The 15343-nt window shown below is 37.9% G+C and overlaps 1 protein-coding gene across 1 annotated transcript in view; it reads right to left on the bottom strand.

The window, feature by feature from the left end:
* Positions 1-6270, bottom strand: part of SCN7A (sodium voltage-gated channel alpha subunit 7) — a 98954-nt gene extending 92684 nt beyond the window's left edge. Inside the window, exon 1 of the mRNA XM_066233918.1 lies at positions 6152-6270. Coding sequence (XP_066090015.1) covers positions 6152-6227 — 76 coding nt within the window. The 5' untranslated portion in view covers positions 6228-6270. The remainder of the gene's footprint in view (positions 1-6151) is intronic.
* Between the last annotated feature and the right edge of the window lie 9073 nt (positions 6271-15343).

The raw sequence follows: 15343 nt of genomic DNA, 5'->3' as shown, positions 1-15343 counted from the left end.
AATTGCAGCTGTATCTTCTGAGAGACAATAAAGGACAGCCAAGAAAGGGGATGTCAGAGTCAGTGTTTTTCCGCTCTCCTCCCACTCCCTATTTCTTTTCCTGTCTCAGTTTGATTCCCAGAGACCAGCCTGCCAGTAATGCAGTCAGATTATGAAGACAGATTCTCCACATGTAGGGAGTGACTACTTAGGGCAGTCACAGCCTCCTCACTTTTAATTTTTCTCATCTTAGGGAATGAAACTACAACATCTAAATAATCAAACTCTATGCTTTCTGGGAAGCTAGATTTGACCCTAGGGATGAAAAACAAATGCTAGATAAACTTTGTCAAAAAGAATTATAAAATGTTTCATTTCACACCAGATAATATATAATCATGTAAACTCCCAATTAATTAACCAAAAGATTTAGGGTAGCTTACAGGGTGTGAGCCATAGTGCAACATAATGTAAATTAGGAAAAATGAAACATACCCCCAAAACAAACAAAGTAACAAAAACCAGGACAGTGGATCCATAGGGTAAGAACGGTATTCCAAATGCCAATTGCACTCTAACATGGAATAGGAAAGAAAAGGTAAAATGACTTCTCACAGTTTACAAACTATTTTGAAACAGTTATGCTTTCTACCAGCAAGGACAATGCATCAAGCCTACTGTGCCAGTGAAAGTTCAGATAATTGTACTACAAAAAGGTAATGTCATAATGACAATGCTGATAAACAAGTAAACTTGGGACTCAAAGGTATTGCATACACAAGTGAAGGAGACAGTTAATGTGATCAGTAAATGGAATCTATATCATTGAGAATGTAGAAATCACACCGGGTTTAGTGAAGAGACCAATTTAGATCAACATTTTTGGTTTGGGGGGCTACTTGACTATACTTCCTAGGAATACTATGGCTTATATTTCATCTTTCCCACATTCTGTGATGACTCACAACTAAATTCTCTGATGCAGAGTCATCTCCCTTAGAGTTAGCATCTTTTTTTCTCTCTAGGGTTTAGAACTCAAATGATATGAGATCCGTTGCCTTTTTCCTTATGAAGAATACAAAATACTATCATTGTTTTTTAAGAAGCAGAAAAATATGATGAGAGGTAAATGAAACATTCTGAAAGATATGCATAAGATTAAAATAATCAACAACTTTAGCAGTATAGCTTTAGAAATATAACTGAGACTCTTCTTAGTGGATATGACCTTTGACTGCCTGGGATATGAAAAAAATGGGCATCTTCACAGAGTTCAGGCGAGAGTGTCAATAAGGGCATTTTTATCTGACAGACTGGTAATAGTTTCATTTACTCTTTGGCCCCCAAATTAAACTACCCTATGAATATTCTTGGTGAAATTTGAGAAGTCATGTTTACAGAGAAGTTAGGCTTTTAATTTCAAAGACTGGAAACAATCAAAGTGTCCACACTTAGGAGATAATAGCATAAAGATTATTAGGTTGTTATCATGAGACACTATTTAGTAATCATGAAGAATAAGATATGTCTGGTTAATATTTCTGTACTACTTGAATATAATTTACTACATCTGAATTACTGAAATCCAGAAATGGAATGCATGCACATGATGGCCTGGGAATAAAGGACAGCTTGACCAAAATGGCATCCATCTGCCTGGAATTTTGCAGCTGTCTGTTCCCCTTGATTTCAACATACTTGGTTTTCTGCTTTGGGATTATTTTTCTACTTGAACTGCTTACTTCCTGTTTAATTTACATTGTCTGACTCCCAATCTTTAATTCCTTCTGTAATAGTTTATCTCGCCTGCCTTAATTGACTTTTTCTCCTTTGTCTCTGGACCTGCATTCTGCCTGCAGCTGTTTCTGCTCCCAAGTCAGTTCATTTTGGCTTCAACATACCCACTTAACCCACTTAATTCTGGCCCCAGCTTCCTCACCCTGACAATTTCAGCCAACACATTTCTAGAATATCTCATCTTGCAGAAGATAATTATAAATAACTTGCTCAAAAACATAAGGATGCATGGCCACTTTGTCTTCTTTATATTTCTTAAGAATATTAGTTCAGGCAGTCCCTTGGATTCAAAAACTAAGAAAACAGTTTTGTATACAAAAGAGCATCAGCAAAAGTTCAGAGGAACAGGTCCCATCTTTCCCCAAATAGAAAGATCTCTTTTGAGAACTGAACCCCCCTCAAACTCTGGTAAACTTAGATTCAAGAGATGGTTTATTGAAATCATCAGGAACTGAGGTCTTTGCAAATGTCTTCTTTCCAGGGAGGAGGAGTACAGATCACACACATTGAACATGGTAGAGCTTATACTGTAGAGAAGAAAACGGGATCACAGGGTCATATGACAGAGTCTCAGCACCCAGTCTCAAATTCACATACAAGAATGAACCCAAGGAAAGCTCAGTGGATGTTGCAATGTCTTGCTGGACAAGTGAGTCTCTGCGGGGAATGCAGTCTCACAAGGTGAACTATTATGACTGGTGAGGCAATGAAGACAGGAAGAGGTTCCAGGAACATGAAGAAAAGCTGCCTTGGTTTTAAGTGTGTCCTCTTGAGCTTCTCTATGGCAACCTCATGGTTCACTAGCAGGATCCCTTGTTTCCATTAATATGACAATTTCCAAGCTGTGTCTGTCCAGCCCACAAAAACAAGCATGTTGGGGAAAGGCCAGAATCTTTCCAGAACTAACTGTTCTGTGACCCTAGTTAGTTAGACCCTTGACAAAAAAAAATCTGGCCAGAGACCATATAAGAGCTCAAGAGGGAAGAATGCATTGTTTCCCCTGCTAGATTAATACAAAGAAGAGCTTGTTGTGCGTATTACTTCTATACTCATCAGCAAGCTTGAGACCTTTTGACTTAGGGTTTTAGGTGCCACTGGATCTGTGGATCACAATTTTTTTTTTAATTCCAGAAAGGCACATTCACTGGAACCCTGAAGCCTCCTCAAGCTGGTTGTTCCCTTTACTCCTGAACACTCTCAAAGAGTTGGTCTGCTTTTCCAGGATCTACTCCCACTTCCTGAAACTACTCTAGCTTCTCAAATGAGAAACCAAACACATAGATATGAATCCACTTCTTAAATTTGAGAGAAACTAGAGAGGAGCCTTAAAACATATTAAGGATAAACTAGATATGAACCAGAGCCAAAGTGATAGTCTGTAATGAGGCACTCATGCAGCTTCTGGAAGAACTAGGAGAGTGAGAGGCTGGTAGAGTGGGAGCTTTACTCTAGCATCTGAAGCAGAAAGGAAGAAATATTCCATTCAACACCATATATTCAAACAAGGACTATGCCCCCCAACTTAACATCCTCTGATATTTTAGTTTAAAACCAAATGCTTTCACCTATTTCAGGCATTTAGAAACAGAGTTTCCCTGGGCAAGGCCATAGCACCATCAAGCTCTTGTCTCATGTTAATACTGTCGGTTGGGCCGTTGGCTGGCCCCACAGAGCAGGTTATCCTCAGCCAGCAACAGGCCAAGTCAATTCAGTCAGAAATACTATGTATCCGAAAAAAATCAGTTGGCCAGACAAATTGAAGTCCCTGCATACATGAAGGGAAATCAGAATAAGCCTGGCTTATAAATAATAATGTTTGAACAAATACTTGGAATCATAATCCCAGCCAGGCCAAGAGACATGGACCAGCTGAAAAATATCCCTAGAAGCCATCAGATGGGACTTTATCTTTAGCCTTAAAGGTTCACTCTTTCAGTGCTCTATAGATGAGACCTTGTTTACCAGGGTTTTTCTTTTTTTTAGCCCACACCAATTAATAGGAGAGAAGGGGACCAATTTAGGGGAAAACTTGATCTATCTGTACAAGCTAGTGTCACAGGAGGGTGGGTGACTGTGCATTGTTGATAGCTCGTCAGGGAGGGGAGGGTTTACACGTCTCTCACAACTGACTCAGGTTGATATTGGCTAGTGAAAATATTGAGACCAGACTCCCAGAAATCAAGAATGTCCTTTTTATTCATATGCCCCGACCATAGTTTCAATAAAGAGTCTATGGTGGCAGAGATAAGATTATGGGTCACTGACGGTACAGATACTGTCATAATGAGATCTAGGGCTGAGGTGTAGTAGGATACTTCTTCCTTAGGAAAGTATTGAGCAAAATACTGTTGTTTTCATTTCCAGTGTGAAGGATTTTAACGAATCCCAGCAGTCAAAAGTCAAGTATTTATGCCTAAACTTTGATTTTCCCTATATTAATTAATAGACCAAAATATATTCAACAATATCCAATATTTTATGATTTTATCCCAAGGAAATATCACATTCCTAAAATAAAATTTAAAACTACAAATAGAGAGAGGTAAAGCATACTTTGAGAGCATTCAAAGTTATTTAAATATGAAATGTTAGTTAGCTAAAGCACACAATTTTGCAACGATGGAGGCTCACAGGTTAGGATATACTTGAAACTGTACAGGTAGCAAGAGATAATGACCTACATTTAAATTTCACTTCCTCTAGTGCATTCTAGTGAGGACTGTCAAAGCCCCTTTTATTCATATACTGAACTTGACCTAAAATGAGAGCTAGAATAATGAAATGGATAAAAACATTGAACAATTCTTTATGCAAGCAACAGTAACACAGGACATTATCTTCACAAAACCCTTCATGTAATCTCTGTATTTAGTCTTTACCAGGATATGTACGTTTTTGATGTGTGCTTTACAAATAAGAAAAATAAAGTGTAATCAAAAGTTAATTTGCTTTATTTTCAGAAAAATGAAAATCAAGTTTTACTATTCTCAATCTCAAAGTCTTCTTCATTGAACTTCAACTCATCATTGATTAGCTAATATATAATTATGTATACTAGCTAATTACTCCTTATAGGCCTTAATTTCTTGACTTGTAGTTTTAATCAGGGCTTCTTATAGGAGGTACGCTATCCAGGACTCTGTTTATTATAGGGACCAGCTTCCGTCTATTTTGCCATAAGCTGTTTTCCTGAACAATAGCCAGGTATAACCACAGAAACCACAAAAAAAAAGGCAAACCACTTGCCATTTCAAGAAATTTTTCTAACCAATATCCAAATTTGCCTCCATCATTTCCATTAAAACAGGGAGCCCCTCACTGTGTCATTCCACTTGTATTCACTGTTTGTCCTGCTTTGATGGATATCCTAAACACTGGAGGCAACATATAACCGGAGTCACAATGAATATTATCAGAACGTATGCATTTTACACAGCTAAACGATAAGAGAGAGGAAAGAAAAAAAAAGGACCCAAAACCTGTTGATCCAAACAATATCAAAATGCCTAGTGGTTTAAACTGGGCACACCATTTCTCATTACAGCTATGCTTCTCATTTTGCACTGTCAATTCTTACATGAAGAGTATCAATCTTGAAATCACTAAATTACTTAAAATAAGAGACGAGATTTTTTTAAGACAAGTATACTCCATCCTGCATAAGGTTTTATTCCTTCTCTTCCATTATTGTGTCATGTGACCTAAAAATCATTGACATAAAGGGTTTCTAGAAATGTTACACTAACAGGGCATCTTCCTTTCAGAAGCTTACCTGGTGGGATGAGAAAACTGAGACACACACTGCGCAGAGCCAAGAACCACAGCCACTGCTGCTCCTGAAAGTAGCTCTCTTAATTTGTATCCAGAATCTTAATCTCCTGCTGGGGACCTAGGGGTGTGTATGGGGTGGGGCAGGTGGGGGTTGGGTGGCAGAGACTGGCAGCAGATGGCGGCTATCACAGTCCCGGGACTGGGCACCCACAGCAAGAAAAAGACACTTACTTGCTGCTGTGCGAACGGGCTCCACTAGATTCTGGCCTCCTTGGAGCCCTTTTCTCCTCCTGGGGTTCTCTTTCTGATCTCTCTGGTTTCCCGGGCTCTGATTGCTTAGAAGGTTTTGTCAGGTTGGCATCTGCCCTCACCAGCTGATGCCACCCAGACTACGACGTCTCGGTAATAAATAGCCCCACTGATTTACCAGCTAGAAACCTGTCACTGGGGCGGCCGCCCAGCCAGTGACCCAGAGAACCCCCTCTCGCCAGATGCGCAGTGGAGGCGGGCCGCCGCCTGAAAGCTATTCTTGTGCCCTTCCCACTTCTCCCTCCCCTTTTTCAACCTTACCACACTTCCTTCCCCACCCCCACCACTCCCTCACCTCCTGGCCCGAGTGGGACTCCAGCCCCAGGCGTGGGCGGGGTGATGTTGACCGAAACCAGCGGCAGCATCTGCATCCTTAAGAACCGCAGCAGCTGCTGTGTCTTGTCCACCAGCTGTCTTGGAACGGGAGGGGGCGAGAGGAGCAGGATCTGTGGGAGGTGGAGCGGGGAGAAGACGTGGGCGTGAGGAAATGGAGAGGCGAATTAGAGCAGGGACGCAGTTAAGGTGCGGGTGGGAGTGTAAGGGAAAGATGTTGAGAGAGAGGAGGGGAAGAGTAAGAGAGGAAGGCAGCAAACAGGTTACCTCCAGTTGCTTGCTCTCTCCCGTCGCTTAGCTGCCCCACTGGAGCCTGCAGCATTCAGCTCTAGACAAGGTGGTGTGAGTGTGTGTACGTGCGTGTAGGTGTGTGTAGGAAAGAATGGGCTAGAGCTGCGACCTCCTCACTCTAGATTTTTTTTTCCCGGCTTTCGGGATTTGAAAAAAAAAAAGGGTCAGAGGGAAAATTATGCATTTTGATAATTTTTGGAAACTGATGGGCAACCAAAAATTTGACGTTGAAGAGAAGAACTGTTGAACCTTCTTTTCCAAAAAGGGGTTTTGAAAAATTTTGCCACACCATAGAACAGTAGTTTTCAACCTTTTTACAATTGGGGACTGGTGAAAATTGGAGAATTCTTTTGGGGACCACTAAAGGCAGAATTTGCTTAAACCATTAGGTCCATAATCTTCATGCAACTTCAAGGTGCCTAACTCTAGCAAACCGGCATGAAATTTCTGGCATTCTGGTCCTTGGACCAGCATTTAAAAAACATTGCTATAGAACTTTAATTCTATAATTCCAATCTGTTTGGAATGGGTAAAGTTTCCTTTAAAAAAATAAAATAAATATTTCTGCAACACAGCAAGAAAATATAATTAAAATGAGGAAGAGGGAAATCATGTATATTCATATGAGATTTAAATTTTATATTGAAAGTTATAGAACAGAAGAGTAAAGTGGAAGTGAGCTAATACTGGTTCTGTGCAAACCAGCTTAGGGAAAACATGTTCCAACTGTAATTGTGAGAAAGGGTCTGTTGAGTATATTTTGTTTGTTTAAATTATACATTTATTATGAAAATGTTGAAACATATACAATAATGCAAAGAAAGTATAATAAACTCTTATGTACCCAGCCTCAACTCTTGTGAACATATAGACAATCTTATTTTATTTATACCCTCCTTTCCACCTTAACTTAACTTAAAAGTAGTTCAGACATATTTTTTATCCAAAAATGCAACAGCATATGTCTCTGAATAGTCCTTTAAAAAATATAACCCAAGACAATTACATAACTAAAATAATTATTCTGTAATATCAAATATGCACTTGATTTCTTTTTAATAGACAATATATGCATTACCAGCTTCTCTTCCCCATATTTGTGGTGACAATACAAGTGAATTTTCTAGTCCATATAACTTTTCCTTGGAGCAATCTGACTTATACATCCCTCTCACTCAAATTCTGTGCATCTTTAACATTTAAACATAATATAAACTTAACTTAATAATATTAAATATTTGATACCTGAAAAAAGATATCTGACATCAATAAAGAGAAGCAGAGCAGACCCCCTTACACTTTACAGAAGAGTAAAGTGGAAGTGAGCTAATACTGGTTCTGTGCAAACCAGCTTAGGAAAAACATGTTCCATCTGGTTTCTAATTCTGTGATTTTACTTACTTTTGGTCAAATACAATCTGAAAATATTACCTGAAAAATTCCAGAAAAAAGACAATTTTTTAGTTTTAAATTGCGTGCCATTCTGAGCGCGAGGAAATCTCGAGAGTCCCTCTCTGTCTCACAAGATGTGAATCCTCTCTTTGTCCAGTGTATCCACACTGTATAGGCTTCTCCACTGTTAATTGCTTAGTAGCCATCTTGCTTAGCAGAACAATTGTCATGGTATTGCAAGACTTGCATTCCCCTAACACTATCTTACTTAATAATGGCTCCAAAGCACAAGAGTAGTTATGCTGGCAATTTGTATACTCCAAAGACAAACCATATACTTGTGAGTGAAAAGGTGAAAATTCTCTACTTAATAGGGAACAAATATCATATGCTGAGGTCGCTAACATTTATAGTAAGAACAAATTTTCTACCCATGAAATTGTAAAGAAGAAAAAAAATGTGTGCTAGCTTTGCTGTTGAACCTCAAACTGCATAGATTGTGGTCACAGTGTGTAATAAGTGCTTAGTTAAAATGAGAAAGGCATTAAATTCATGAGTGGAGGACATGAATAGGAACTTGCTCTGATTGAGGGCAATGTGTAATGCCGAAAACACTGAGCTTATCTGAAGACTTGAGGAAGGGATACCCCGAAACAAGTGATACCAAACCATTTACTGAAAGTAACGGATGGTTACACAGATTCAGAAATAATTTTTGTATTTTATCGTCTCACATTATTGCAAGAAAAGTGAGTCCACTACAATAAAATATCTTGAGTGGGTAGAGAGACTACATTCACATAACTTTATTACAGTATATTATTATAATTGTTCAATTGTATTACTTATTTTTGTTAATCTATTACTATGCCTAACATAAAAATTAAAAATTTACATATGTTTGCTTGTATAAGAAAAATATGGTATATACAGGGTTCAATAATATCTGTTGTTTAAAGTCATGTACTGGGAGTCTTGGAATGTATAACCATAGATAAGGGGAGATTACTGTACCGCTTTGTATAATGTGTAATGAACAGGTAGGTGTAAAGCCAGTAGCCACCATCGTGGCCATTCACATGCAGGTTCACGTTAGATTCCCGACAGACGGTAATGAAACAATGGAGCCAAGAACTGGTGAGCCATCATCTTTAATCCTAGCTTGCACCCAGCAGGCAAGTAAAAACACACACTGGGCTCCAAAAAACCCATTCATTTAGTGCTCACAAAGCGACTGACTTTTCCGAGATTCCTAGAATCAAAGGTTTCTAGCTCAACAGACTTATTCACCTCTGTTCCCCATCTCCTTCCTTCTCCCTGCACAAACTCTGCACAAACTGGCTTCTCACTCAGCACTCCACCATCTTGATTGCTTTTCCCCTCCTCTTCCACGTGGCCTTTCTCTGCTCTCCTCTCTAGTCCTAATCTCAGTGTAATCAAAACCCCATTTTATAGTGTAATCAAAACCTTTAATCCAATATACAAATAAGGAAGTCTCTGATACAGAGTCACTTATCTGAGGCATAATGGGATTGCATCACCCCACATCAAAAAGAGTGGGAAAGGCTGAGTCCTAAAACCAAGCCTCAGGCTACAAGGATCCTGCCTGCCCACAACCCGCCCCCAACACACATTATCACCTGGGCGATGGGCTTCCACGTAGGTAGCTCCATCTTTAACAAAGTGAGCATAATATATTTTATCTGCCCAACAACAGGCAACTAATCTCAAGACATTTTTCAGAGCAATAATAGAAACAAGAGGCAAATAGAAGTAAAACCAATGATACTGGATGTATCTTCTGAGTTGGACATCATTTTTGTTTTTGTGCCAGAGCAAGTTATTTTGCCACCACTGTTTGGTAATGTTGCTAGGTTGGATATGAGTAATTTTAGCAATTATTGTGCTCCTAATAATAAGCTGATGAGATTCTTTTGATTTGCTCAGTAATGGGTGAGATGGGCGGGATATGGTGTGTGGTGGGAGGGGTCAGATGCAATTTGTTTTCCACCCTTCTGCCTTAAAACCTTTATAATCCCTTGTTCTATGCTGTTTTCTAAGTCTGTGTTCAGAAGGTGGTAGAAGAAAGACCTACATGTTCTACCTTGTCAAAAGAAACCTGTTCTATCACATTAGAATTGAACTAAATAAGCTCTTGGGGGAATTAGTTTTCTTGCAGTCTGCATAAGTGAGGGCTGTTCATTCTAATGTTAAAGATTCAGTGTCAGGAGTATGGGTGGGCCTGGTGTTTTTTTTTTTCCATTCCACATCACTGTATTTACTGTTAATAAAACCTTGTGTTAAAAATGACAAATAAACAATTATCCCAAAATACAAACAATTCAAGACTCTTTAGAAGATATGACCTCTATTTATATCATCCTTTCCTTCTTTCACTAGAGCAATATTTCATGGATATTTTTATTAAGGATTTATTTTCTGATTAACAATCTTCTCTTTCATTTGAACTCTTACTATGAACATTAAAAAATTTCTTATTCTTTTGAATGCTAATAACGATTTGGATGAAGCATCCCAGAGCCTAGGTTTTGCTTTCCTCCCTAATGGATGACCTTTTTCTTCACTTCACCTCACCTATTAACTTCCACACTCACTCTTTGATTCTTGTCATAGCTAGCAAGTGAGTGCTTATGCTAAATATCAGTTGCTTATTTGTTTATATTCTGGCTGTTTTCATTTGAATATATGGTACATGGCACCAGGAACTTTTTTACCCCCTACTTATGAGGAAGTGTTTGGACCAGAGATTGTAACACAGTAGGTACCCAGTAAATTTGTTAAAGGAATGAATACCAAGCTGTGCACAATCCATTATGTGCTTCCCAGAAGATATGCTGATTCACCATAAGAACAGACCATTAAGCACAGGTAATATGAAGAACCTGAGAATTAGTTGTTGATCTACCTTCATTCTGCTTAATGTCTGGTACTTACACACTTGTGTGTGTCTGTAGTGAATAGGTTGAAAATTTCCTCTGAATGTGGTTGTTGTTTTTTAACTTTTAGTTTTTGTATTCTATGTTATCTCAATTGTTTAGGTAATAAAAAAAAAAAGGATAAAGCTATAGTTGCAATATCTGGAAACAAGCCTTTTATAATCCAGTATGCTCTGGGGTTTGCTGGAATTTTCATAATTAGTGCATTTTATTATTATTTATACCACAAAAAGTTTCTATTAAGTCTATTGACCTCATGCTAACACATAAATTATTTTCAGTAAATAAAAATTTATGGCCCTGGCCGGTTGGCTCAGCGGTAGAGCGTCGGCCTAGCGTGCGGAGGACCCGGGTTTGATTCCCGGCCAGGGCACATAGGAGAAGCGCCCATTTGCTTCTCCACCCCTCCGCCGCGCTTTCCTCTCTGTCTCTCTCTTCCCCTCCCGCAGCCAAGGCTCCATTGGAGCAAAGATGGCCCGGGCACTGGGGATGGCTCTGTGGCCTCTGCCTCAGGCGCTAGAGTGGCTCTGGTCGCAACATGGCGATGCCCAGGATGGGCAGAGCATCGCCCCCTGGTGGGCAGAGCGTGCCCCTGGTGGGCGTGCTGGGTGGATCCCAGTCGGGCGCATGCGGGAGTCTGTCTGACTGTCTCTCCCTGTTTCCAGCTTCAGAAAAATGAAAAAAAAATAAATAAAAAAATTTATGTACTAATTTTCAGAATCTCTTTTGTTTTACTCTAAGAGCCTTTATTTTTCTCAAAATCAGCAGGAAACCTTACATGAAGAGGAAATAAAGCCCTGATTTCCAGCAAGTGTGAAAGTAAGGCAGGGGTGATGGAAAAGTATCCTGGGGATACTTGTATTAGTCTAAGTTTATTATTCATCTACTTTATTAATTTCTAAGCTCTGTCTAGAAAATGATAAACCTAAAACCACTAAATTTGAGTAAGTTTACTTATATTTGAACTTTTAGGCTTAGGCATAAATAGGTAGTAATGACGATAGTAAGCCCTCCAATTGCCAAAGCGTTCAGTTGCTTTCAGACGTGACTCATCTTTGCAAATGGTCAGGGAACTGCCATATGCATGTGGCTTTCCAAATTTCCCAGCACCATTTATTGAAGAGGACTTTTTTTCTCCATTGTATGTTTTTAGCTTTTTTGTCAAAAATTATAACATGTTAGACCTCGAGACTATCATGCTAAGTGAAATAAGTAAGACAACAAGTTAAGAGCCATGTGATTTTGAAACCAGGAAAATGACTCTCAGATCCAGCTGACTCTTGCCATGAAAACCAATTACATCACACAGGTGCTGATGCAAAGGAAAGAGGTTTATTCAAGTGCCGGCCACCTGAAAAGATGGGGAGACTCCTGTCCTCAAAAACACAACTTCCTCTTCTGCTGCAGACAGGGGGGTTTATATGGAGGGAGAAGGAGGGGGAATGAACAAAAATAGAACAAAGAAATAAAAAAAGGGGGGTTGAGAGTTATTTGCTGAAGGGTGGAAGGGGAGACTAGTGCAAGCCAGCTCGGAGTGTCCAGATAACAGAGTGAAGGCCACATGTCTTCTAGAGCCTGCATATCTGAGAGTTAGAATGTGTTCCCATCCTTGGCTGTTACAGAAATTGAAGCTATCAGGTAACTTAAAAATTAAGATTTCTGTTTTATGTGCCAAGCGTCCACAGGGAGAATCAGAATTACAAGCCTCAGCTCAGTGGGAGTGAGGAGAAGCAGTTATTCTTGTCCCAATGTTCACCTTTGATGTGCTTTAGTCAGAGGAAAACATGCCTTTTCACTGTAATGAGAGCTTGGCCAGAGGTGAAAGCACAGGACTGATTATATACTTTAATTTCTTGCAGAATACCTAACTTTCATTATTAAACCAGCAATACTGAATTGTGGTTATAAGAGCAACAAACTGGATTTAGCATTTTATAGGAATCCTTTTATAAACTTAATTCATTTTTGTTTACCTCTATTTTATGACTACTCAGACTAATATTGGTAAATCAGTAATATAACATATTTATTCCTGACTACAACTCCTACTGACAATTCTGGCTTCATTTCTATGGAGCTATTAGTGTTTACCAAATCTTCTAGGGAAGTGGAAAAATTAGGCCTGTTGTACAGCATAATCTTGTGAGTTAAATGTAGGCTTATTTTCCAAAGGCACATTGTGAGACAGAAATGCATTTACATATATATGTGTGTGTGTGTGTGTATGTGTAAATATATAATATATAATATATATGTAGTTATATTATATAATATATAATATATTTACATATATTATTATATACATTACAATTATATATAATATTGATATATATACAATTATATAATATAATATATATTTACACACACATACATATATATGTACAGATTATAAAAGTAAAAAGATTTAGGCAAATAAAAACAAGAAAAATTAGAACAGGAGAGTTAATCCCAATGAAAAATCTTTTCAGGTATGGACCAGGATCTCTGTGGTATTCATGAGAATAAATGTGTGAACTAGTCTCCACTCCCTTTGTCCTCCTGCTCTTATAGAATCTAATGTTCTGGTTGGAATGGATGGAGAGGCTTATTGTTGTTGTTTTTGTTTTGTTTTGTTTTTTACTGGAAGAAAAGCAAGCAGTGGCAATATGATGCATCCTTCTTACTTAAAGTTTGAATGTCTTTGGTGATTTGGTGATGTCATCAGGTGCTTAGGTAACCTCTGTATGGATTATATAACATTAGTCACTGAGATTGTTCAAGTTTATGTCATGTTTTTTAGCTGAAGTTTGCAATTGCAAACCTCAGGAGTAAAAAAGAATATTAATTTTCAATAATTTCATGTCAAAGAATGAAAGAAAAATGAAACAGTAGTTTAGAGACTTGCAATCAAAATATACAAGAGAACCAGAAAAATCAGGATCCAGTCAAGAATCTGACATTCATAACTGTGCTATAGATTTTTCTGAAACATAATTTCCCCTTAAAATTACCCTCATTTATATCAAATATAGTCAAATTGGGACTACCTACTGCATTAAGTCCAGTTTCAATTTTGCCTGATTATTTGCATAAACACAACAAAAATGGCATTTGATCATATAGGCTTTTTCAAATCTTCTTTACTGGATTTTCATAAGGAATCTTTAGTTTGAGCCCTAATTAGCTTTTCTGGGTGAAGAAGCAATGCCTTCCCATTGTCATCAGGCTTTGCCTGAAGCCCCAATATGTCCTCAAGTCCTTGAGGTCCCTAAAGATGTCTTAGATTCTTCTTTGCCAACTTCCAGGAAAATAACCTTCATCCTTTACCTAGAAAGATCTCTTTGAACCACATGAACGAGCAAGAGACCAGGCTATTTTCATTCACTTCAGAAGTCAATCTCAATTCCTCAAGGCTTTCTGGTGCTTTCCAGAGCCCAAGCATTTTCTTTTCAGAGGTAACATTCTAGTCAAAGCCTTGGTTAATAAAAACGCAATTGAAAACTGGTTCTAGGTGTCCTATTATAAAAAGCACAGATTCTTATTGGATTTATGCAAACAAACATATTACCATGAAATAATACTTAATTAAGAGTTGCCAAATTCTGAAGGGATCGTGTAGGGAGAAAAATAAAAATGCCTCAATATTGCCTATAAAGGTAAAATTCATCAAATTGCTTTAAGACAAAAGAAAAAGAAAAGTTTACTTATATCTCAAAAAACAAAAAATTAAAAATCAACAATGTTTTAAAATCAGAAAAATGATAATTATTTTTACTTCTTTCAGCTCCATAATTAATTCTTGTTTATACTGGTTAATTACCAGTATTTCCATAAATTCAGTTATTGTTCAGATAACTATAAATCTTCACCCAGTCCAACAGTATGATCTAAATTTTTATTCTTGGAAATCCATATGTTAGAGTAGTCTGAGTCCTCTCCATGGATCTTCCTGAAGATGTAATATATCTGCAGAAGCATTAGACCAAAACAATAGCTTTCTCCAGATGACCAAAAGACACGCTTAAAATGACATGATTTTAGACCTAATTCTAATGCAGTTAACAAAGGAATTTGTTTATTTTAACAACAGTAGGATAAAAATCAGAATTACAAACAAAAGTATATTAGAAATTTGTAGACTCTTGGAGATTTTCACAAAATCTTCAGAACATCTACTTCAATAGTAATATATGTCTACAAATAAAATCTTTATTATTTATTATTATGATAACTTTGTAAAGTTTTCCATATTTTATCATTTCAAGCATATCAAATAGGCCAAAATAGGCAAAATATTTCTCTTATTAAGAGAGAGAACAAGTCCGTGAGGTATTCCAAGGGCATTCTGGAGTAACCCAAAGTCACTTCTGACTCTCAAAATTGAAACACTGGGAAGATTGGATAAAGGCTTTTTGTTGCATCTATTTGGCAACTCCTATTACTGAGAGGGTTGCCTGACTCCTTTTGACCAGTTTTGTATCTAGAACAGAATAAATGGCTTCAGTATTGATTAATAAATTAATCAATTTGCTCTC

This window comes from Saccopteryx bilineata, chromosome 5, assembly GCF_036850765.1.
Source record: "Saccopteryx bilineata isolate mSacBil1 chromosome 5, mSacBil1_pri_phased_curated, whole genome shotgun sequence".
NCBI classification, from domain to species: Eukaryota; Metazoa; Chordata; class Mammalia; order Chiroptera; family Emballonuridae; genus Saccopteryx; species Saccopteryx bilineata.
The sequence above is the reverse complement of the archived record's forward strand: the minus strand, read 5'-3'. Positions and strand labels throughout refer to the sequence as shown.